At 46.1% G+C, this 25,788-nt stretch overlaps 3 protein-coding genes and 1 long non-coding RNA gene across 4 annotated transcripts; 2 read left to right on the top strand and 2 right to left on the bottom strand.

Moving 5' to 3' along the window:
* Window positions 1-165: 165 nt before the first annotated feature.
* sacm1la (SAC1 like phosphatidylinositide phosphatase a) lies at window positions 166-15,200 on the bottom strand. The gene is made up of 20 exons (XM_084455755.1): window positions 15,169-15,200; window positions 12,764-12,861; window positions 12,193-12,267; window positions 11,517-11,644; window positions 8,807-8,956; window positions 8,245-8,304; window positions 8,105-8,138; window positions 7,035-7,136; window positions 5,924-6,009; window positions 5,694-5,780; window positions 5,529-5,597; window positions 4,950-5,029; window positions 4,758-4,856; window positions 4,257-4,395; window positions 3,518-3,587; window positions 3,305-3,377; window positions 3,108-3,201; window positions 2,892-2,984; window positions 2,622-2,679; window positions 166-2,471 (listed from the first exon to the last, which is right to left on the bottom strand). Exons 1-20 carry the CDS (start codon window positions 15,195-15,197, stop codon window positions 2,335-2,337), a joined length of 1,761 nt encoding a protein of 586 aa, XP_084311881.1. The 5' UTR covers window positions 15,198-15,200; the 3' UTR covers window positions 166-2,334.
* Window positions 15,201-15,609: 409 nt separating this feature from the next.
* LOC311323413 lies at window positions 15,610-17,572 on the top strand. Its single transcript, XR_014630954.1, has 6 exons — window positions 15,610-15,736; window positions 15,909-16,336; window positions 16,529-16,585; window positions 16,775-16,841; window positions 17,035-17,072; window positions 17,253-17,572. It is a non-coding gene; the product is annotated as an uncharacterized lncRNA (long non-coding RNA).
* Window positions 17,573-18,985: 1,413 nt separating this feature from the next.
* cUnh6orf47 (chromosome Un C6orf47 homolog) lies at window positions 18,986-21,841 on the top strand (the record flags this gene model as incomplete). Its single annotated transcript, XM_084455014.1, has 2 exons — window positions 18,986-19,854; window positions 20,745-21,841. One exon carries the CDS (start codon window positions 18,986-18,988, stop codon window positions 19,838-19,840), a length of 855 nt encoding a protein of 284 aa, XP_084311140.1. The 3' UTR covers window positions 19,841-19,854; window positions 20,745-21,841.
* Window positions 21,842-23,901: 2,060 nt separating this feature from the next.
* On the bottom strand, window positions 23,902-25,619 carry ppp1r11 (protein phosphatase 1, regulatory (inhibitor) subunit 11). Its single transcript, XM_084455238.1, has 3 exons — window positions 25,357-25,619; window positions 24,835-24,943; window positions 23,902-24,722 (listed from the first exon to the last, which is right to left on the bottom strand). Exons 1-3 carry the CDS (start codon window positions 25,438-25,440, stop codon window positions 24,538-24,540), a joined length of 378 nt encoding a protein of 125 aa, XP_084311364.1. The 5' UTR covers window positions 25,441-25,619; the 3' UTR covers window positions 23,902-24,537.
* Between the last annotated feature and the right edge of the window lie 169 nt (window positions 25,620-25,788).

Below are 25,788 nucleotides of genomic sequence, written 5' to 3'. Positions count from 1 at the left end.
CCTTATATATCTTGAATGAACCAATAGAAAATAAAAGTAATTCAGGCATAGCTATTTTAATCGGAGTTTATTGTCAATAAACAAAATCAGAAAATGAAATGAGAAAGTCTTTAAAGTTTCAGAAACACAACTCTATTCACAACTATGTAACTTAGGGAAACTGGGATGTTTGACAATGCCAGATAGATGGTGACTGCTCTATAAAGGCATGTGCAATGTGAGTTCAATAGGCAGGAGTTGATATATTTCGAATGATATACAGTATATAGAATTATATTTTTCCCCCACTTTCTTTAGACTAAGCAGCAACCTAGAATCTCACATTTTGCAATCAAAAGCCTCCTAACCCCAGTGCTCAGTAACATGTCATCTTAAAATCCCATTTGGTACATTGAAACCCTATGGCCCCAGTGCATGACAGTAATCTGGGCTGTAGAAGACAAAGCTTAAGTGCAATCCTCTAGACAACTGAGGAGGAGGATCCGTCTCTTACCCAGAATCCACTCCTTCGCATAATAAACACCATCACAATTCCCAAAACATATGAAAAAAAATATCCCCCATGTGAATCATTCAAGAAAGATACATGCCAATGTCCGTGTTGTTTCCCAAATATAATCCCCGTTTCATGCCTTCAGTTTACAAGAAATGTAAGTGTTAAAAATACAAATCTCATTGTAAAATATACATGAAGTGATTATGAGGGTCTGATACATGTTCCACCCGAGAGCCCATCAGAGAGAGTGTGAGCGCGGACAGTGGGAGCACAGTAGATATCGGACGTCAGTCTAGGGTTTCCCCCCCATTCCTGAATAGTTCCCCTGGTTGAATTAGTTATAGCATCAACTTATCTGATGACTTCATGGAAATGCTAGTTTGCAATGGTTATCTAGAGAGAAGCATGGGCCTAGACTGTATGTTGCTGCATGGGAAGCTGTGAGCACAGGCGCAGTCTAGCCCGTTTGACGTGGAATGTGACTGTGAAATATCGAGTCAGGAAGCAGACGCAAAAAGGCATAGCAACAAAGCAGCCTACGTCCCCTACCACAGCAGGTCTGAAGTCAACCTGAAGCCCAGTGCAAGATTTAAAATACCCCAATATATATTCAAGATAGTAATAGGAATGATCCAGATGTTTATCCCCTCCCGTACTGAGGGGCACCTTGTAAGGCAGTGGTCTATGAGTGATTTAGATTCTGAATCTAGAACACAGCAATCCCAAAATACTGGAACACACTGACATGACTTTGTGGCTAGTCTACAATATAGTAACATTTACCACAGACACAACTGGTCCTGATCAAATGAAAACTTAATCATCTCCCACACCACCACTCATTTCTCAAACAGCACCATGTGCAACTCATTATGTTCACTCAAAGTGCAAAAATAAGATGGTAAGATTTAGCAAGAAGCCCTTACTAAAATAGAATCACAATAAATACTATGCATGATTATTAGATTCATCGGAAGACATTCTCAAACTCCCACCCCAACCTCCAACTTCATATTTGTCTAGAATTATCTAGTTTAGTCGTATATGATCTTACAATTAGTCGTTTAGTAAGGCTTGTTACACACATGACATCACACTGGCTCCTATCCGAACAACTATTTCTTTGTGAATTTCTACCGTTTTTCTGAGGAAAAGGTCAACCCTTGCCCTCGATTAAAAAAAACATCTTCAAATCTCCAGTGAGCACACAGTACTGGTCTGAGACTTATCTTAATCGCTGTCTGTGGGCTCCCTGTAGTTAAGGAGTACACATGCGCTCAAATGCACGAGTTCTACAGCTGGGCGGTGGGGCTTTTCTGTCATATGACTTTCTGAATGGGAAAAAAAGAGGAATGCTGGCGCATTTCACTAAAGTGCTATGAAAGATCCACAGAGACCTCGGGGAGGAAGGAGGGAGAACAGTGATCAGGTAAACAAGGTTGACCGATACAACAGCAGCCCACTCCACCACCACCACACACAGAGGAATGACACGCCACCGTACGGCACGCATATACAGTACATCACCAGGAGGTCAGGAATGTTGGACAGAGGGGAATGCCACGTAGAGGGGGAGGGGGAGTTTGGTCAAGTGTGGGGGGGGGAGGGGGGGCTGTTGACTTTTAGAGTAGATGCAATAAGTCTGCTTCATGATAACCACAGAGACCTTAATGGAACTCTGGAGGGACAACATGGAGAGCAGGTCGGCGCAGAGACCAGATCCGGAGCAGCAGAGATGAAGAGGAGGAGGATGAAGAGGTAAACGAATCGGCTGGACCGAGCTGCTTCCCACCCACACACACACACGCACGCACGCACGCACACACACAAACGCGCGCTCAGTCCATCTTCTCCTTCTGGACCAGCTTAGGGGCGTCCACAAAGTCGCGCCCGTTGAGGACGATGATGGTGGCGGTGGTGGCGCCGGCTGCGCCGCACACCAGTGCGTAGGTCAGGGTCTCGGTCAGCGTGTCGCCTAGGAGATGGGACAACACAATCAGTCGGTGTCATCCATCCGAGGTATGACATGTCACGTGACGTGCGGGTGTCTCAGGCAGGCGGAAGCTGCCAGCATGTCCTCCAGGGTCACCTGACGGTGACGGTCACAGAGAGGAGAGAACCTTACCAGCCCTGAAGAGGCAGATGATACACATGGCGAAGGCCAACAACATGATGGATAGCAGCTGTAAGAGAGAGGGGGGGGGGAGAGAGAGAGAGAGAGAGAGGGGGAGGGAGAGAGAGAGAGAGAGAGAGGGGGGGGGGGGGGAGGGAGAGAGAGAGAGAGAGAGAACACGTTACTCTCTCAGTTTAGCCTGGGATGTCATAATGAGTCCCCACCCCTATTTATGACCCACGTGGTACATTCCGTTTCCAGGCGTGAGCTTTGGTCACTCACCGTGAGGAACTTCCTGTCCTTCTGGACGTGGAGGGGGGTCGGCCCGTCGGTCTCATCCACAGAATAATTACCAAGGAACAGGTCAATGGAATCCTGGGGGGGAAAAAAAACATTAGTCAACAGAGCTGGAAGTGGACAGATCTTCATAGGTCTCTCTCTCTCTGACTACATAGAGGAATTCCAACTTAAAATATGTCAAATAGAACCGTAACGTGCCTGTCTGAATCCATCAGAGAAGTTGTTCTTGTAGTAGCGGATCATGGAGTTCCATCCATCCATCGCCAGGCCCCACATGGTCCTCTGCCCGGTTCTGACGGAAGAGAAATATGACAACCGTTAGCTAGACCAAACGGATGACAGCGGCTAATCCAGGTGTGTGTGCGTGTGTATGTGTGTGTGTTTCAACACCGCACCTTGTGAAGTCAGTCTTCAACGCTCCTGTGCCTGCGTACTGCTTAGCACATGCGTTGGCATTGTCAGCCCATGCTGCCGGAAAAGCCAACAGAAACGTTGTCAGAGATCAGTGCGGGAGACCGGATAAAAGATACACTATGTTAATACGGTATCTACAGGTAGCTGCAGTTCATTAAAAGGTGTGTGTGTGTGTGTGTGGGGGGGGGGGTTACCATTCTTGTAGATCTTCTCAAAGTCGGCCTGCTCCTCTATCCTCTGGCCAACATGGAGGACGCCCAGCCTCTGTGGACATTCACCAGGGAAACGCAGGTTATTGTTAAAAGTAAACGCTAGAGGCAAGTATGAACGATTCAGCAATTTAATCGGTTTACTCACCAACTCGCCAATAACATTGTCTTAAATGTGTGGGGAAAAGACATGGATCCCCCCCCCCCCCCCCCTCGGCATCGTGAGACCATCCTGATCCATCGCGCTGACATTCTGTTTCCCTCCGCACATCAGTCTGGCCTTCCTCCTATCTACAACGATTATTGAGGGCGGGACTACTGGCCTTGACAGACTCCTTCAGCCAAACAGCGTAACAAAAATCCAGCGTGCCAAATCCAGTCGGAAGAGCAGCAAAAACGTCTTTTCCGAGAAGCTCCGTGCTCTGTTTATTCTTCTTTAATTGTTATTATTGAGTCTATTTCTGCAATAACTGTACTCGTGGTGTTTATTCTACTAACGTTAACGTTACTGCTCGCTGCTTCGGGAGAGCCACGGGAACCAATCAGGAGCTATGCTCTAGAACAGCATTCCGATTGGCCCGGTCAACACGTAATCAGAGCATAAAAGTCCAGACTAAGCTGTCGTGCGAAATTGAATGTGAGCTCGCGAGATCAGGATGGTCTCACAAGGTTACCTCCCCCAAACCCCCTGGTCCTGTCCCATTACCCCTCCCCCCCCCCACACCTGCAGCTGGGACTGGAGGGAGCGTCGGGCCAGCAGGCTCTGGATGACGTTGGTCCTGTCCAGACAGTCCATGCAGTTACTGCGGAAAGTCCCCTTCTGCTGGCACACCACCTTCCCCCCTGTGTCCATCATGAAGTAGCTGGAGACAGAGAGAGAGAGACAGAGAGAGAAAGAGAGAGGGGGGGGTAGAGAGAGAGAGAGACAGAGAGAGAAAGAGAGAGAGGGGGGGGGTAGAGAGAGAGAGAGACAGAGAGAGAGGGGGGGAGAGAGAGAGACAGAGAGAGAAAGAGAGAGAGGGGGGTAGAGAGAGAGAGAGAGGGGGGAGAGAGAGAGACAGAGAGAGAAGGAGAGAGAGGGGGGGAGAGAGAGAGACCGAGAGAGAGGGGGGGGGAGAAAGAGAGAGAGAGAAAGAGAGACTCTTACACCCACTGTTCCTGTATATGCAGTACAGAGGGCTGGTTTATCTTCCCCGAAAGCGTCCCTAAAGAGCCGGGGGGTTACCTGTAGTCGTCCTGCGTCTCCGCCACGCTGTCCACCAGGATCTGCAGACGGTCCCACCTCATCTTACTGCACTCCTTGTGGAAGTCAAACGCTACGTAGCTGGAGACGTGAGAGAGACGTGCAGAGGTGTTAGTGATACGAGTGCAGGACGGGTATCGCTGCACACCGCGGGAATGAGAGAGAGCCACTAACTTGATCATGCCGTTCTCCATGCCGGCCACCATCTTGGCGAAGGCCTGCTCCAGCGGTTTCTCCGAGCCCTTCTGGTTGACCTGGAAGACAAAACGTCTCGCTGTCTTTTGTCGCGCAACGATACACCAAGTGATCTTTAACACAGAGGACCATTTCCACTGATGCGAACAGTGCTCATTCGTGTGCATCCTGGTGGCGGAACAGAACAGTAGTCATGTTTCAATCCACTTGTCAATCGAATTGTGTGAGGATCGCTAAAAATATGAATGCGAATAAAGCCGGTGAACGTGCGTTTCCATCTAGAGCTTTAAATCGGATAAAGCATTTATCACAAAAGACTTTTATCGAACAAGAGCAAATCCGATGAGATCGACAGTACAAACATTTTGTTGATTTTCATGATTTTTAATCGAATTTTACTGTTTCCATAAGGAATTTTTCATTCGATATAACTTAATTTGCATAAAACGTGTGGATGGAAACATGGCTACTGACATCGTTACGACAGCTGGCCGGAGTATTTTGTTATGACTCGGCTAACGTTAGCTGGCTAGCTAGGATTAAGAGAGAGGAGGTTACCAAGTTCAGAATGGTTTGCTTCCCATAGATGAGGACCTGAGAGTCGAAGTGCCTTTGGAAACCATCCATCTGTGAAGGACAATTGACCGTCGTTAGTCCATGATTCAGACTCACAGGCAAACATACAATGAACCCCCCCCAAAAAACAAAACAAAACACCAGTACATGTGAGGCTGTGAGGCTGATCTGAGGCTTGGGCTTGTATTTGAGGTTGGGCCTCTGGGACCAGAAGAAGGGCATGGAGCCTCGCGTCTGTGGAGAGAGACGGAGGCAGCCGGTTAGGATATAGATTTCCGTTAAACGTCTCGTTCCGCCTCAAGGGTTTTTGTTAATCAGTGTGAGGGAACAGGACGGTGATTGGGGTCCGGAGGTCTCTCTGTCGTCTTCAAACTCGCCTGAACAACCGAAGCCCTCCCACCCTCGTACAGAACGATCTGCTCGGTCTCCACGAAGTTAGCAGCGTGGCCCTCTGAATCGATGCCTGGGGAACGACAACAATAACAACAACAACAGGACAATTAGACAACAGCATTAGGGAGACCATTACCTCCCCTGTACTCTATGGTTATTGATCTGCATTTGCATCTGTCCTCTCACAGGGGCCGTGAATAGTAAACGGTAAATGGACCGCACTGTTTATAGTCCCTTTCTACCTTAACGGACAAAGCACTTTACAATGGCCTCTCATTCACCCATTCACACACCATTGGCGGCCAGCTGCCCTGCAAGGCGCCAGCCTGCTCACTGGGAATCAAACCGCCAACCCTGCGGTCATTGGACGACCCGCTCTACTTCCTGAGCCACGGCCGCCCACAATGTCCTCTGTGGTTTTAACTGCCATAAATGTCATTTGCTCTTATTATTTGTTTTAGGCCTATTTTAAACATGATTTCATTTGTTTCATATTTGTTTTAAGCCTATTTTAAACATGATTTCATTTGTTTCATATATGTGTATGATTTTATTTTCACAACTATTGATTTGTTGTGTTACACTGTTACATGAGAACATCTTTTATGTTATGTGCTACACGGGAACCCTTTGATCGCAACAACTTCCGTCCGGACATGAGGACAGACAGGTGTAGCCTGCGTTATGGCATGTTGGCATGCAGAAGAAGTAGGCCAAGCTCCGTTTAGAAGTTTAATAATGTCCGTTTAAGTGTGTCATTATATTGCCAAGTCAAAGAAGACTGATGTTTTGAAGTTTGGTTTAATTCATGGTTTTATGTTGAAGACGTCTTTTAAATCGAAAGGACTCATTTCCTCGCGGTAATGTGCGGCCAGTGAGGTATGTTTCGTTATGCATTTGTTTGTCGTACATTTGTCGTTGCATTTTTCTGTGAAGCGTTTGAATGTGTATTTATTTTATGCTGTATATTGCGTATAGTTCGACGGTGGATTTGATTAAGTCGAAAATGGGTTAGAAAATAAATGAATCTGTATTGAAGAACCGTGGTCAGGTGTATTTCCTGGAGGGAGTGTTAGTGGTGGAGAAGGCGTTTACCTCTGACGTAGTACCGGACCCCGGCGCGGAAACAGCTCCTCCTGGAGATCAGGACCCACTCAAAGATCTTCCCGTTGATGCGACACGGCTTCATCATGATGACTGCACCGCGGGGTCAGGGGTCAAACGCAAACACACTGGAGAGCATCAGGCCAGCACAACGACGATGCATACAGACCGTGCACATAGACTAGGAACAACGACCATGCAGACAGACCAACACCATGCACACACAGACTATACACACAGACCAACACCATGCACACACAGACTATACACACAGACCAACACCATGCACACACAGACTATACACACAGACCAACACCATGCACACACACAGACCATGCACACAGACCAACACACACACACACACACACACAGACCAACACCATGCACACACAGACCATGCACACAGACCAACACCATGCACACACACAGACTATGCACACAGACCAACACCATGCACACACACAGATTATACACACAGACCAACACCATGCACACACACAGATTATACACACAGACCAACACCATGCACACAGACCAACACCATGCACACACACACACACACACACACACACACACACACAAACAAACCGTCACCATGCACACTCACAGACCATACACACAGACCATGTACAGACCATGCACACAGACCATGTACAGACCATGTACAGACCATGCACACAGACAAACACCATGCACACACACACACACAGACCATGCACACAGACCAACACACACACACACACACACACACACACACACACACACACACAGACCATGTACAGACCATACACACAGACAAACACCATGCACACACACAGACCATACACACAGACCAACACACTTGTTTTCATTTTATTTAACGAGGCAGACCGACTGAGAAGATTGACTGAGATATTTTCTCTTTTGCAGTAATAGCCAAGGTAGAACCATCTATTTTTCAATGCAACACAGAACGTGCATTAGTTAGGATAAATTAGTTCAGATTAGCATGAAATAATGCTGATGCTAATGATGCTAATAATGCCTTATTATAATGTGACTAGTAATACAGACAAGGATACATCCATGGACAACAGGGAGGGCGAACCTGTGCAGCTGTCAGAGAAGAGAAGAACCGGTTAACTGTTGTTTTTTGGTGTTGGTAGTCAGACAGAGGAGGAGGCGTGGTTTTAGAAGGTTACTTTGAGAGGATCACACTCACTTCTGGTTGTGCGGAAAATTCTCTCAAGAGGTTCCCGTTCCAGACGAATCTCTGGTCCGCCTGAAAAACGGAAAAGGCTCAAGTCAGTACATCAGTCAACCTAGCAACTACGCTAACCCTAAACCACAAATGAACCCAGTGACTTTCCCCACAGTGTCAGATCTATGACAGCGCCATCAAACCGGTCAGACGTGCTTTGAGCTGAGGAGAACGTCAAAGGGGGTTTGAGTTGAGGAGAAAGTGGACAACCGCTGTGCGGTACAATATGTTCACTCTGTGAGCACAACGATAACATCTCACTACCTAGGACACGCCTGACGACTTCTCAACTGAATCTGATCATTCTGTCTTGAGAGAGTGTGTGTGATACTATTATACTATTGTATCAGATTTTGATACTCTTGCACTTTGGCTTTAGCACTAGATCATGCTCTTAGTCACTTGTTTAGAAACGAGTTCTGGCGAGTAGTAGTATGCCGACCGCCTATGTTAAATGCAATTATGCTAAGTTGCTTTGGATAAAAGTGTCCTGCTGAATGACTAACGTAATGTAATGTCCTACCCGTTCCAGAAGGCTCATCTCCTGGAAGTCGTGGCTGGTGTTGGCCAGCCTCTGGAGGGTGTGGGTCAGGTCAAAGTCGGTGCAGAAGTAGAAGCCGTCTGTGGTCAGCACGTTCCTCAGCATGGACAGGAACGTCTTGTTGTCCTCAGCCTGGACAAGATAAAGTGGTGTTTTTTTAGGTGGCTGTGGGCAGTATCATAACAGAGTTTCTTTTTCAACTGTCACCAGAGTGTGCGACCAGTTCGGTGACCTTGTGGTTAGAGTGCCTGCCCTGAGATTGGGAGGTTGGGGGTTCGATCCCGAAGACTATAAAACCAAAGACTATTAAGGTACCCGATGCCTTCTTGCATCAAGGGTTGGATTGGGGGCAAGTCCCTGCTAAACACTAGCGTCATGTCCAGGGAGTGTACTTGTACATCATGCTGCCTCATGCTAAGGAATCAGGAGACAGGCCCCTGCCCTATGGGCCACTAGGCTCGAGAACCATTGGTTCTCAAGGCTACTTACTTCTTACCAGAGTGTGCATGAGTTGCGCAAAGGCTGTAAAACTGGTCATTATTTTAAATAGGGGGTCACCAGGGTCACACACCCTGGTGAAAACGCATCACCCCCTCTTACCAACCCCGTAACAGTCTCAAAGATGGCGTCGCTGTCGGACACGGACACATTATTTCATCAACCCCGAGCTGTGATGCGAGGCCTTGTTTCCGCTGATGACATCACCTCCTCCCTGACACACTAGCCCTCCGTGTGAGGCTAGGGGCCTCGTCCTAATCCTCCGCGCCCCCTCCCCTGAGGAGAGAAACAAGCCGGGCTTTGCTGCGCGCACAGGCAGCAGTGCTTCGTGTTACGCTAAGCTACCCGCTAATACCAGGCAGGTTTTCAGCAGGGCTCTCCGCCGGGATAATAGGATCTGGACACTAAGCCTGTTAGCTGAGGGAGCCGTGGAGAGAGGCCTGACGTGACTGTCCACCTCCGCAACTCCCCGCTACACCACCATGACTCCTCACTACAGCCCTACACCTCCTCACTTCACCTCCTCACTACAGCCCTACACCTCCTCACTACAGCCCTACCTCTTCACTACACCTCCTCACTTCACCTCCTCACTACAGCCCTACACCTCCTCACTTCACCGCCTCACTACAGCCCTACACCTCCTCACTACACCTCTTCACTACAGCCCTACCTCTTCACTACACCTCCTCACTACAGCCCTACCTCTTCACTACACCTCCTCACTACACCACCTCACTACACCTCCTCACTACAGCCCTACCTCTTCACTACACCTCCTCACTACACCTCCTCACTACAGCCCTACCTCTTCACTACACCTCCTCACTACACCACCTCACTACAGCCCTACACCTCCTCACTACACCTCCTCACTACACCACCTCACTACAGCCCTACACCTCCTCACTACAGCCCTACCTCTTCACTACACCTCCTCACTACAGCCCTACACCTTCTCACTACACCTCCTCACTACAGCCCTACACCTCCTCACTACACCTCCTCACCCTCTACACCCCAATACCTCCTCACCCTCTACACCCTAATACCTCCTCACCCTCTACAGCCCTACACCCCTCCCTCCCCTGCACGTGGTGTGTTCTGACGGACCAGTCTCTCAATCCCACTCTCGTGACCTTCCTGACACCCCACCCCAACCTCCTGTTGGCCTACCACTGCCCCCCTGTACAACTGTATACTTGAACGTTGTTGATTGATTGATTATACTTTATTGTCTTGGGCACCACTGCAGTGTATTTAATTGCACTGCCTATGTCATGAACATAGTCATAGTCATTCATGATCGGATGGGATAAGTAGATGAGAATGATACAGATAGCCGTTTGGGAACCGTTCCATGTCTAGCTGAGTATCGAGGACTGGAATGATGAACTTATTAGCACTGATAACATAGTGTAAGGACAAGCAGTTACAAGAATTCCAAAGCACCTGGACACCACACCCATACACCTCCTCGGTAGGTAGGTAGGTAGGTCGGTCAGTCGGTAGGTATCTATCTATCTCTGATCATCTGACCCACTGTGTTCTGCTGTTTAAAACCACTGTCGTCGTGGCAGTATAACTCCCTCGAGTACTGTCTACCATATCTCTCTCTCTCTCTCTCTTCAACCCATGTCAATGCATAAGGCTGTTGGCGTCATAAACAAACAGACCAAAATGAATATTGCCAATTAGTGCAAAAATGAATAATATTCATGGATTATTTTCATCAGTCTCCAGATGAATATGAGTCAGCCGTGTTAGCAGATATTCAGACCGTGCGTGTCTCAGCTGCCCAGGGGTAATTAGCGTGACTTACACCCTCAAGCCAGGGCTTGTCTGTCAATGAGAGACTTACAGTCTCAAGCCAGGGTCAGCCTTTCAATGAGAGCCCCAGGAATAGCAGCTGTGATGAATAATGTACATCGTCAGCCGCTGCTGAAATCAGATAGCGCTGCGTGATTCCACCGGCAGAGAACAAACATGATCCCAGGTGAAACAAGCCACGCGACTGTCACCCCCTCCGGGTCGGAGATGAACCCAGGCCCATGACAGGGTCACAACATGAAGCTGTGTGACAGTCGGCCTGGAGGTGGATGGGCTGATCCTCCTCAGTAAAGCTAGCCATGCTTATAAAAACCCACCAGCCAGACGAAGCAGAGTGTTTGGATGAATGAGAGTGTTTGGCCACCTGGTTCTCTGTCAGGTGTAGCACCGTCTTCTTATAGGAGATGATGTCGAAATCGACGGCCTTCCACACGGCGTGGCCCAGCAGGCGGCCCATGTTCTTCTTCTTGGTGATCACGATCAGGTACATCCCTGCGCGCGGAGGAAGCATGATGGTTCAAAGATCACGCCGACCGTCATCTGCTTCCCCAGTCAGTGACATGTTGTACAGTACGATGCTGCCTTCCTTTTGTATCGGAACTCCGGATTTGGCGACCAGGACGACGTCGTATCCCAGTTGAACGTGTTTCAGAAACAAAATGGGAAAACCCAACTTTGTAGTTCTAGCCAAGTTAGCAATACCAGTTGATAACGGACTATTCTATTTTGCGCATACTAACTTCGTAGCAACATTGTCCACTGATAGACGTTGGACAGCACGGTGTGTACGACTGATTTAATGAGACACAAATAAGACAGAAGTGCTAATAAACAGTCTTATTAAAGCTTTCACTTATTGTTGATGCGTGGAGTAGCCGTCTTGATTGACGTCAGCAGCTGACGTGGATGAAGTTGGGGTCGATTTTTTTTATCCCGAGCAAAATGGCTGAAATCACGGGAATCCCGTCACGTCTCCGATACAAAAGGAAGGCAGCAGAAGCACAGTGAAGCCCAGACGGCTCCGGTCTCGCCCTACGAACCCGCAACCAGGCGAATGGTTCCCAGGACGCCGCAGATGGGCCTGGTGGATGCCGATGGAGGCACATCTTTTTTCCCTGCCGAAAAATATGACATCACAATCTTTAACACACACACACACACACACAGGCTCTGTACTGTAAGAACACGAGGCGGAGATGGCAAGATGGCGGCCGGTAAACCATTTTAAAACCGCTTTGATTCTCCCTGCGCTCTCACGAGGCACCGCTCCAACATGGATGGCGCCCTAATGTCCTGGACTTTACAGGCCCATCAAATATTCAAAATGTTCTTCATACCAGGAACTCCATTAGGTCAAAAAACCCTTTCAGCAACTATAATAAAAAAGGGCACTCAAACCAATATTATGACAAAGCAAGAAATATCTTGTATGAGGATATTTAAAGACCAAATATGGCAGCTGGAGCTAGGGTAGAAAGTGTCACTGCCTTGATTCAACTGACAGGGTCTCCAAAGGTACGCTGCCACAACTGATCGGAGCAGTTCAATCATTATCAATGGTAGCGTTTCTCTGTTACTAAAAGGTGCTCAGAGATGGGGCACAGGTTTCACCTGTGAGGGTCATCTCCGAGGACACCCTGTCGATGGCCAGGACCGCGTCTGCGCCGTCATCGCAGGCCTCGATGAAGAACTTCTCTGGGGTCGTGTGCCTGTGGGAGGAGGAGGGAGAAAAATAAACCACAGAGTAGTTTTTTCCTGGCTCAGAATGGGTCTCTGGGGGGTGATCGTTCGGTTTTATGCCGAGTAGCCTACCAGCATGTATATGGTAAATGGTAAATGGACTACAATTATATAGCGCTTTTCCACCTTAGCGGCACTCAAAGCGCTTTACAATAGCCTCTCATTCACCCATTCACACACACACCAATGGCGGTAGCTGCCATGCAAGGTGCTAACCTGCTCATTGGGAGCAATTTGGGGTTAGGTGTCTTGCTCAAGGACACTTCGACATGTGGACAGTCGGAGCTGGGATTCGAACCACTGACCCTTCGATCACTGAACGACCCGAGTATAGGCCTATACTCTTAGCTGTCGTTCTGACTGAGCTCACTTTTCACAATCGCGGGAAATCTCCCGACATGACACAAAATGGATATAAGATACTGATAACCCGTCCATTAATTATCTCGATTACTAGTGGTCCAAATCATGGACAATGCAAGAAAGAAGGATGAGCTGCACTTGAAACAAGCTATCAAAAACATTTGGAGAGGATTTGAATGGCTATTTTTATTCTAAATTTTTAGCATTTTGGCACTGGTGATTTTCCTTTGGCTCTGGCTACAATCTCTTTGGGAGGCGCCAAAAAAACCTCTGTGCAGGAAAAACCCTGCAGAGGAGGCTTAGTGATAAAAGAGGTCAACTGCAATAAACAGGTATGAGCTTACAGCAGCATATGAGGGAAATGTGAAAGCGAGCCACCTCAATGTTTTTAGCTGGCAGTCACAACCGCTGTAAATGGTAAATGGACTGCACTTATATAGCGCTTTTCCACCTTAGCGGCACTCAAAGCGCTTTACAATGGCCTCTAATTCACCCATTCACACACACATTCACACACCAATGGCGGTAGCTGCCATGCAAGGTGCTAACCTGCTCATTGGGAGCAATTTGGGGTTAGGTGTCTTGCTCAAGGACACTTCGACATGTGGACAGTCAGAGCTGGGATTCGAACCACTGACCCTTCGATCACTGAACGACCCGCTCTACCAACTGAGCTGTATAATCCAACACACCAACAGGAGACATAGACATCAACGGAGATGAAGAAGGGAGATTCTGGCTTCAGTCTTCAAGCATGGACATTCAGTAATTGTTTTCCCCTCATGACAAGAGGGCTTGGCCTATCAGGTGAATATGACTATTAGGGAGAATGATCAAATTGCTCTCAGTTGCTGCTGTCTGCACTGAAGCAACTCTGCACAGCTTGTCAGATTGCATCAGTGTTGCAGGATTAGATTAGAAGTATTCACGGGATTCTGCAATACTTCCAGCAATTAAGGCCCTGGCCTATACGTTTATCGGAGCCTCAGAACTCCATACGCCAAAGGCTGTTAAAGGAATAGTTAAATGAAGCAATGCATTATTCATAGCAAGTGTAGTTTGCCTCTAAACCTCGACTGATTTATTAAATGGTGCACGAGGGCTGAACAGCCCTGCAAGCTCAGAGTTGGAAAATCCTGCACCATAAATGTGGCCTCCTCCTAGGCAGGTTTATAGTGGAGTGGATAATACACTCAATCTGCCAGCAACTGCAGGAGAAGTGACGTTTCATACAAAACGAAAGCTCATTTGTTAAGGTCTTAAACTTAACATTTTTCAAATCACAGACTCATGCCAAAAGAGTGTGTGGGATCAGTAAAGGTATAGGCATGTGATGTACTACTAATACCTAATACTATTCCTTTCAAACTTTGTTTTGATGTATGCCATCTCTGATTCCAGATTCGTCAGAATTCATACCCAGACAGGTATAATAGTTCCTACACTCAATTTGACAAACTGCCTTCCCTAAAAGAGCACAGGTAGATCTATACTACCCAGACCTGTCATGACAACACACCCAGGTCTCCACCCTACCTTCATGTTCCGCATGTGACTGCCGCAGTTTCGGTGATCGCATTGTCAAGTTAGCTGAGCTCATTCAACCGAGAAGTGGCCGTAAAGCAAAATGACAAAACACCAATATGTTGCACTCAAACATGCGTTCCTCACGTGTTACATGACGGGATATGGTCGAGCGAATGGATCGGGACAAGTGCAAACTCTGCATAGCGAGAGAGAGCTGGCAGGGCAAGTTCAGTCCAGTCTGATATAATGCGTTTGTCTACCGACTTTTGACAACGACAACAAGTCCCTAAAATTTATTCATTTTAAAATTAAGTTTCCCAACACGTTAATGTTATTGACACATGGTCGTGCTTGTTCATTAGTTAAAAAAAGGTAGAGGTACTTACAAATTGTATCTCTCGTAGGCGGTCGCCATCTTCACTTCATGCATCGACGTCCGTGACGTAATCAATTTGAGGAAAAAAACGGTGGCGACTCGGCGCGTGGGGCGTGATCTCGCGTGATCTCCATCCATGCGCGTGATCAATGCATGGACAAATGGCGTGATTTGCTTTGAGCAAACTACGACCCCCCGTGGCAGTAGCCTACTGTACTACAAAAACGATGTTTAGGATAGTTTTGTCCATTTGAGTTGCTTTCGTTTTCAGATCGTTTCAAAGCCTATTAATTACATGTTAACTGAAATATTTGTATTGCATTTGATTTCTCACTTCACATTTCTCAAACGTCATGGCGACTAAGACAGGCATGCCGTAAGGCACCCTTTGGGGACAAGAAGGACCCAGGCCCAGTATAAAAGTCCTGAACGAGGTTTTCTCGTTCTTTCGGCTTCTGTCCATGCAACGCCCAGCAGCTTGTGCGGTCAACGACCATTACAGGATGAATAGAAAACTTAATTTGGCGTTATTACGAATACTTCAAACGAAATTGGTTGCCCCGGAGTTATTTGGCAAGGTAAGTTTATTTACTCACTGGGTAACTTTGCTAGTTACCGTTAGCTAGCTACCATCAGCGCAGCACGTGTAATTCGGTTTTCTATGTGCAAGTCTTGAAACGTTACTTCCAATGCCTAATACATTTACTTGCAGTCATTATTCTAAAGTTTAAAGTGGGATTCTCTTTACAGATTCACCACGTCAGTTAACATTGAAAACAGATTTCTGAAGTGCTGGAGGAGGATGCAGTCCATGCCGAATTCCTCCTGCAGCTACCAGCAGGAGCGGGGCCTCGGCGAGGCCGCGGATCCCCGCGTCTTTCATCTCATCTGAGGCTCCACGAGTCTTTACGCTCCATGCACGCCGCCATCACGGAGACCACCGTCTCCGCCGTGTAGGCATGGCTCGCCAACATGCCAATCATTCAGATCGGAGGCTCATCCCATTTGAAGACCACCATCTCCTGCCTGGACTACCCACCCCCATCAGGTCTCTGGAGAGCATGGTCCGGAAGTAGGAGCTGAAAGAACGCCAGCACGATGCAATGGCAAACGAGCTCCCTCAGGTGGCAGTGGCGTTGGAGAGGAGACGCCGATATGATGTAGTTTGGAGCACTAATGTAAGTACCAGCGGCATTTAACTGATGGCTTCAAACAATTTACGTTATGCGTTTATGATGATTCATTGACTAGAGTCTCTGACTACAACATGATGCTTCTTCACAGTGCACTGACAACGCATACTGACAGTCCTCTCAATGCAATGATTGTTTTAGTTGGTTCTGATTTGATTGTAAACCCTTCCCCTCTAGGTGGACTGTGGAGGAGGAGGATCGGAAGGAGGTGCTATTCCCTTGCCTGGTGTTTGGGTGAGTTGTGCAGTCACACTGCCCCTCAAAGAACAGCATGTTCTGATGTGTTTAATGATGATTTCTTGGACTAGAGTCTCTGACCAAAAGCATGAAGCTCTTTCACAATACACTGATCAAACATTGTATGACTAAAATGACCCTGTTGTTGGCGTTGGGTTGTGCTGATGGCTTGTTTCTCTCTTACAGGAATAACCTGGTTTCTCCATGGTGTACGTCAGATGACTGACCTGATTAAACGGAATAGCCTGTCCTGGTATGTGAAACGTTTGGTACAGTAAATGATAAGATCCGTTCTGAACGTGGAGTGTATTGATGATTTACTAGACTAGAGTCTCTGATTATAACATGAAGCTCTTTCACAGTGCACTGAACCCTCACATATCGGTCTTCTATTCTAGAGGGCCATTGACTGAAGATGTATTAATTGTGGTTAACTGTCATTTCAGGAACTAGGGATGGTGTGGAGTTGAGTAGGGGACTTCTGGTAAGCATCCTGAGTCACTGCTAGGCATTTGGACCAAGTGTGTTGATGATGATTGCATTTTCGGTTCGACTGATTAAAATTGATGTCTACTCGCAGCGCACTGAGACACAATTATAGCCCTTTTTTGGATAATGCAATTATAAGCTCAGTCTTAATTGTTCAATGGATCTTGCTTTTCAGGAGAATTGGGGATTCAGACAACATGCATCCAGCTCCAACAGATGTCTTAGCGTTACTTGTGCAGAACAAACCAGGGGAATGCTGAAGTCCTGGTTTAATGGAGCCCACATCCCCTCGTGTCAAAAGCCTTCAAGGATGCCCTCTGCGTGTCTGAGGAAATGACCTGTCTCTGTGGAATCAGACTGGTTATATTGTCTGTGTAATGTAAGCAATGTCAGCCTTTTACAATGAACACTGATCAGTCATTTGTTTAAAAAAAAAAAAAAAAAAGATTTAGGGGGTTTATGCTTTAATTCGTGAATTGTCTTGTTTTTATAAAAGTCTGAAGATGCCTAAATTGAATAAAGATGGAACTCTTACCCTAATCCAAACTGCCTGTTTTTAATTTCTCTGAATCACTGCCATTCACTGCCCATGATGGCATTCTTAATGAAGTCGTCTGCTCAACGCCAATTGCTTGCCCTTTTTGAGGCTTAAGCTTTTGCTAGACAAGCAGTGGCATGAAATTCATTAAGTACAGCCAGTGTCAGTTTACCATTCTCTAGCTGGCAAAGTGACTTGACATCTAGGTTTGATAAACTGGTTTGATTTAATAACCTGTATGGACGTCTTTGGTTTGGCTCGCTTATACAAAAGTTCAGTTGAGACTACATCTAGGCTCCGTTAACCTGACGTCTACGTGGCTGGACCGTCACGTCGGTAGCTTGCAAACCGAGTTTGTCCGGTAGTTTTATCCACACCGACGTTGAACTGACTCACAGCCACCAAGGAGAAGGAAGGTGAGCGAGTACATGGAGTGTTTCAAGAAGCTAATCAATAGTACCTACTCACATTCAAGTGACAACGGTAGTCGAACTAGTTAGTAGTTACCGTAGTTGCTAGTTAACGTTTAGACTAAAAGATCCTTGCTGATTTGAGTGTGTGCTAACTAACGTTAGCTAGTTGGTGGATATTTAGCTAGCTAACGTTAGCCAGCTAATCTTTACCAGCGGTTGTTAGGGTAGCCAACGTTAGATGTTTTCTGATTTATTAAAATACATTTCCATTGTCTTGACAGGTACGCCAAGGGGTTGAGTTGATTTTCTGTTCGAATTGAATATTTTTCCCACACCACAGCTAATTAGTAACGTTAGTTTGGCCCTCCTGAAGTTGATGGCTAGCTAGCTCTGTTGTCTGATTAACGTTAGCTATCAGCCAGGTACTAGCGAGTTGTTTATCCGATGATTATTCGGTTTGGTGTCATTTTTGATGGCTTATTATTAAGATATGTTCAAATGAAGCCCCTACACGTTTCTGGCTGTTTACAAACTCTAAGGTGAAGATTTGTGCGACAGACATGTAGCTGAGCCTCCACATGTAGGAGTTTCCCCCGGGCGGTAGTATTGTGTGGTAAAGTGGGGGTAGTTTAGCTCAGGTGGTTTCTATTCTAACGTTTCCTTTAAGTCTACCCACCCAGAGGTGTGGCGGTGTTCACTTTACCTTGCCCGACTTGCTTTACAACGGTTCTCTGGTTGCTATAGAGCACACCTGAGAGAAAAGTTCCACTCATAAACTCAAGCTAAAAGAGTGTTGTTAAGTAAATGACCTCCTCGGCGCAGGAGACAACTTAAAAGGGAGACAGACGGCCAAAGCAAGTAGACATGACATCTGTGGTAGGACGTGTTTGGGGGTGGGTGCGTCCAGTTGTCACATACCGCCCATGGGGTAGCAGTGCTGTGTCAGACAATGCCATCATGAGGGACGAACAACATGTGACAGAGGAAGAGCAGACAACAAGCAGCTGGGGACTGGGACGGCTGAGAACCTGGGTTTGGGGAGGATTCAGCAGAAAGAAAAGTGACCAAACAATCGAAGAGTACTGGGAGGCAGAGGAGAAACTGCTGCCCATGGACATCAACGATCTCGGCGCAGGGCAGCAGCAGGAGACTGAGGCCAAAGAAGCGAAACGTGTCCCCAGATGGTGGAACAGGTTCCTCCCGACCTCTTACTTCCTCTGGCCGAGAGGAACGGGCACCTCTGCGCTCACACAAAGGAAGTGTGTCGGTTGGAACGCGGGAGGATGGGACTCTGACCGTGACGGGGAGTTCTCGGACTACGAGACCCCGCCGCCGTCACCCACGCCCCCCGCTGCTCAGCAGCCGTTCGCCTTCCGTCTCTTCGCGCAGCCCTGGAAGGGCGAGATCGTGCCCGAGCACTACGAGATCTGCTTCAACTTCATCCGCCACCTGTTTGACCTGTTTGTGGTGGGTTTTCTCTGGACCGTTTCCCCGCCCGCCAAGCTCGTCCTGGAGGTTTTAGGGGTCCGGGGGGCCCTGAAGCTGTGGCTGCACGGGATGGCCATGTTTTTTGTCTCCGCGGTTGGAATGGCGGGATTGCTTTTACTGGTCCAGGAGTATCTGCCTCAGTTTGCTCTGGTCTACGGCATCGTGCAGGCCTTGGTCATCTCGGTCAGCGTCCGCCAGAGCGTGATCCTGGGAGAGGAGGAGCCACAGAAAGAAGAGAAAGGAGGAGGAGAAGAGGAGGACATGAAAGACGGCGGGGACCATGCAGAGATGCACCGGACTTCAGAGGAAGGATTGTGCCTTTAAAAGCAGACATTTTGGTAAGTTATCTTGTAACTGTGTTCTATTTGCCTTAATTAACCTGGTTACTGCTTTGTAGTTCCAGGTCTGCTGTGAGCGTGACTTACCTTGTGAGGGTTGTCTGTTATCTTTTCTCCTTTTAGTCCATGCTTGTTTCTTTTTTAACAGGAATTCCATGTTTTGTAACGGGAACAGAGTTACAGAAAACAACAACCATTCACAATGATATTATTGTTTGATTGCCGTGGGTAGTTAACAGCACTGAGCAGGGAGCATCGTCCAGCCCACCTTCATTCAGGCAGCCTCAGCTTGGAGCTATTCTAACCTCACAATCAGAGAAAAGGAACCTGTGACATTCTACAAGTGGTGTGAAAACCGGCTCAAACAAAATCATATCTAGCTATTCTCCGGCTTCCCGTGGAATGTGTGTCAACACGGTTGGTACAAAGGAGCACTGTGTAACGTGAGCAGAGAGATTGTGAAGAGATGAACGGCAGCAGACATCTAAGCTAAACTGAGAGACCTGCTCCGGGTTACCGGCATAAAGGCTTCCTTTACTTCGGGCATCCTGCCACCTTCCTCATCACACGCCCACACTCCCATTCTCTCTGGCCACGCTGAGCAGCCTACATACCCAGGTTCTTTTCCATTATAGGCTATTCAGAAAGGTTGATGCATAAGGCTGTTGAATAGACAACACTCCACTTTTTTGTTGTGATCTCACTAACTAACTAATAACTAACTACTAGGTAATTTATTGATCCCCAGAGGGTAAATATCAAGACTGAATCCAAATTTTATACAAGAAATCAAAATTCAAATCCAAACTACTGTAGTTTCTTTAAGTTGCAACGGTATGTCTATATATGTCGTTTATACACTGATATGGTTGTTTGTTTTTTTCTTCCAGTTTGTACGAGCCTGTCAATGCAAGACAGTCTGAGGCTGAGCCCATGCGTTGGACACCACAGTCCATTCAGTACATATGTTCAATGAGAGAGAAGAGGGAGCTGAAAGTTGACTTTCAGTGGACCTGTGGCAGAGCACATCCACTACAGACTCAGTCATGCTTATAACACTCGTCATGTTCTAAACTGTGTTGTCCTGCTCACTTGTTATCAAATGTCACTCCGTCTGGATGTCACTCCTTTTCTTGGATGGAAATGCAAACTTCAAGGGATTTTATTCTGACAAAAAAGGAAAAGGACTTGCCTGAATGAATACTACAATTACTGTTTAGATCTGTCACCAGCACCTTTTCACATGTGTTGTTTCCTGTGCCATGATGTTGCATGTCTAGTAGTCTAATTTAATAAGATTATCATAAGTATGTTACAATACCACTCTATCGTCTGTGATAGTCATTTATAAATTGCATTGCTAGTTAACTTAACTTTATATTTCTACATTTCTTCTGCCTTGTTGTGGTTCCTTTTTTCATTAGAACCTTTATGCCTAGGAGCAAGATTTGCACACTCGCATATAAACAACAGTGAACCTCTTAAACACAAAATGTTATTGCAATTTGTAATACATTCTCTCGGCATGTGCCACTTAATCTGTGCATGTGCGGGAGTAAGTTTAAAATGCCCCTGCGGTAAATTGTCTTTCTAGTTATTTTTGTACTGCAGCAAAATTGAGATTGAGCCTTAAGCAGTCACAAACACATCTACTGTATACAATGGGACCTTGAACAGTGATACCACATCTCCAGTTCATGTTTGTCCGTCAACTCATTGTGTGTGTGTTTTCATTGAGGTTTTATTCCATGGGTTCTCCATGTTTAGTTGGCAAAAAAATAGTGTTTTGTAATGAGCGTGGGATTATATAACCCATGACAAGTGCTGGATCACTGTTGAAATGACACAGGTTTGATTCTAAAAATAAGACGGCAAAGTGAACAGAACCATGCTGTGGCCATATGAACGCTATGGTGGTGTTGGTCTCATGAGGGGAACATGGGTGGGAAGAATCTGAGCTGAAACCTCCATCGAGATTTGTGACCGTTCTGAACCTATCACTGTAGAGATGTGTGACCATTCTGAACCCCTCACTGTACATTGAGCCTGAAATAATCCCACTGGGTAAATAAAGCTGTGGCATTTTTTTTCTAGATTTTACAGCTGTGTCTTGGTATTCATTTCATGCCGTTCATGCGGTTCTGTCAGGAGGTCACCGCCTTCACGGGAATGTACCAATAGGGGCTACGCCTCATCCGACTAGTTACTGTAGCTCTGTAACTAACATTTTCCTTTTGACACATTTAACTACTCTCATCAAGACGTGTGAATCCAAGAGCCATCTATGTGCATTTCTCACATCTGTGATGAGGAAAGAATGCATGAAGAGCTCAAGAAAGATTTGACCTATATGAATAATAGAAACATACCACTCCACCCCAATATAACCAAATGCACTACGGTATTCCTTGCAAGGACTGCCTAGTTATATTTAGCATCAAATCACTTATTTGACATGGCTCAGCTCAGTCAGGTATGGGGAGAACTCAGCTGATCAATAGGATCTATTCTGCTGGCACCAGGACACAGAAAGCCCAAAATAACCTTGTTGCCAACAGCAAAACTGGGCTCTGGTCGCAGACTGATTTATACTGTCTCCATGGCTCCTCACAAACATCCTAGTCTTCCTCTGTTGACCTAGTTGGGTTCAGACTCTGTGGTTATAGCATCTTTTTGGCATCAACAGGAACGTCTACAGATGGGACAGACGCAACGATTTGGTCACAGTTCAAAACTTTATTCACATTAAATTTGCTCTTATATGACTTTTATATACAGAAAGGTGCATTACTGGTACAAGAACATTGTGTTTTTACTGATATAACAGAAAATGTTGGCATTTGGCAGACTTACGTGAATTACATGTAATCTATAACAGTATACTGTCACATATGAAACTGTAAAATGGTGTTGCTTGAAACCATGAAAGATGAGATCATGGACTTGAGACGGTAAAACTGGATCGAAGTTGAGACACACAAAGCCAGAAATCATGCACCTTTGTCATATCCTTTCAAATACGGTGTCTAACTCCATTACCTGACTACTGGATGACGTTATCTATCCAAGTTCATATATGTACAGCATAGTGAGCAATGTTCCAACCACATGGCATGTATCCCCTTCCAGTAAAACACACCAATCTCTGAAGATCACAGCAGACGAAGCACAATACCCATGGGTTTGAGTACGACAAAAAGCCTTGTGAATCAAATTGCAGCTTTTTGAAAACCAGCATGCGGCTGAAAAATAATGTTGTACTGGTATATTCATCCCTAGAAATGGGGTATGAAATAAATGTGTGCAATGAAGATGCCTCAGCATGGTTTTATAGCCTTTAACGCTTCTTGCAGCCTCTTCCCTGATGGGCACACCAAACCATTGGATTGGTTTTATCTTCAGATCTATGGTGGTGAAAATGTAAATGTCATGTTCACATTTCAGGGAAGAGTGGAGAGTTGGGATGTAGTCAGCACTTTCCTCCTACAGCATTATATATCTCAATAAAAAGACCATTCTGCTGAATATCTAGAGGCTGTGAAGGATCCCTTTAAAGATAAGGGTTTGCTGCAGCTATATACTTCTGAGGATTGTCTGTTAAATATGTAAAGAAAGATTCTGCCTCAAGAGACTTACACTGCAACTATCAACCAAAGAAATGATTTTGAAACCATCTTACATGGAGCTTAAAAGATCTGCCAGAAATATCTTCTATCTATCCGGTTATGTGTGATCTACACATTAGAATAATTTTGTTACTGATACTGTTTAATCTAGATCGAAATGTTCGGTTGCCAAAACATGAAAGTAGACAAAAAAAATATGCAGTCATTTAAAATTATTCACAGCAGCACAAAATTTGATATATCAAGAGAGAACATTAGAATGTGAACATGGTAATTAATTAAAGGTCATATAGACAAGATTTTTATGTAGACAAATAATTTCTAAAAAATAATACATCCACATAGCTTTTTAGAAAAGTGCAGAAAAGTATCCACCCCCCCCCCCCCCCCCCCCCCCAAAAAAAAAATTTGAATCTGAATTTATTAATTGAAGAAATGTTGATGGGATCGACAAGTCCTGTTTACCTCTGTCTGGTTTGGCACGGCTCCAACAAGGCTCATGAGCCAACGGCACTACTACGTTTCTACCACGCGGTATGTTGAGAGACAGGAGTGATCAGAGGAGTCCTGGTACTATTGGCTCACAAGCCTTGCTGGAGTTCTTTTTTTATGACTAGGCCACATCGAAATCTTGACTCTTTGCACCTTTAAATATAAATCAACAATCCATTGTCTAAAACTGTACCATACCTTTTCATAAGTGGTTGAATTCTCTTACCCATGGTGTGTCTTTTGGGGTTTTCTTAGAATGTCACTGTGTGAAATAAGATTAGCTCCCAGGCTACGATTACTGCAGAAAAACCAAGCATTAAGACTAAAATAAATTAGCAAAGGTGTTCATAAAAAAAGAAGTACAATTATCTTATTATATACAATGAACCCCTAACCGTGCCTTTTCTGTCTTCTCTCTCCCAGTACAGGTTTTCCTTTTCATCCTATGATCTCAGTGACTAAACTAAACAAGAGTGCGTGTAGTTTTATAATGTGTATCATTGTCATTATCAGAACCCCTCCCTCCATTCCTCCTCTACCACCACGCTGATGCCCAGGATCATTATTAGTGGGCGTGTGATCCACCTCCAGAACTAGGTGGCACTGTGGCTCCACCACTGCCCATCTGTCCGTGTCTGTCCTTGCCGTGTCCCAGGATGCAGTGCGTGCTCCCGCAGCCCTCGTCGTCATCACCTTCGCTCTCAGAGGAAGACTCTCCAAACTGCCTGGGCTTCTCGTAGACACAGCAGCCTGGGGGAGAGAGGGGGGGTGTCAGTAAAAGTTGCCTCTTCAAGATGAGAAACATGTGGAACTGCACAGCAGCATACATACAGCAAATAAGCGGCGTGAAACGGACACTCACATTTTGAGGACCTCCTTCCCAAGTGCTCGTTGTCCACTGTGTCGGTGGACCACTCCACCTTCTTCTCAGTCTTCCTCTTCCTTAGTTTAATAGTCAGGCTACGTCCCTCCTGTGAAATACAGACATCATCTGTGAGATTTCCCTCTTGTACCAATTCTCCATACAGGGAAACCGAGGTGGAGAATTGAGATGCACAGCCCGATTGTATTGAGTTAGCTCTTACATTTGAGAGCCTATGACACATTCGGGAATATTTCTCCATTCATAAACGGTAAAGTAAGATAGCAATATAACTGCATATTGGCTCTTTGACACAGCTAGAGAGCTCTTGGATAGCTATCCAACTAACTGCCACCAGCTCAGATGTCAGTCTGGATGCAAAGCAAGCAAGAATCGACGTTAGGGTGCGGTCATATTGAGATCGATAGCTCGGCAACTAGCCACCAAACTTAGACATAGATAGCCGACTAGTTAATTAACGAAAGCATTTTGACGAAGCAAGTCAGATACGATTACGTTTACCTGCTGGGGTGGTGGTGGTGTGTTAGTTTGAATAGTCTCAGTGATCGTTTCACTAACGGTAGAAGTACCGGGGACCTCCGCCATCCTGGCGTTGAGCTACTAGCTAGCCTTTCGGTGTAAGATCAAGCTAGCCGTCAACAAGAAAAATGTTAAGCAACCTTATTAGTGAAAGGTATACCAATCCCTCTCAAATCAGCCAGGTATTATCTAATCAGGTCCAGTAGTGTTAGGTAATACGGCTCTTAGCAACTAGCTTGCTCAGATGCTCGACGAAGACTGTTTGGAGGAAACAAATTCCAGGCGGACCACTTCCTGTTGTCCGCGGATGATTAGTCCGACAAGAAACATTTTTTTTGGGTCAACGAAACGCAACGAAATGTATGAGACGGAATATGGAATATACACATATTTAAAATGACCGTAAACCAGTCA

Source organism: Borostomias antarcticus, assembly GCF_949987555.1.
Source record: "Borostomias antarcticus genome assembly, chromosome: 21".
NCBI lineage: Eukaryota > Metazoa > Chordata > Actinopteri > Stomiiformes > Stomiidae > Borostomias > Borostomias antarcticus.
The sequence above is the reverse complement of the archived record's forward strand: the minus strand, read 5'-3'. Positions and strand labels throughout refer to the sequence as shown.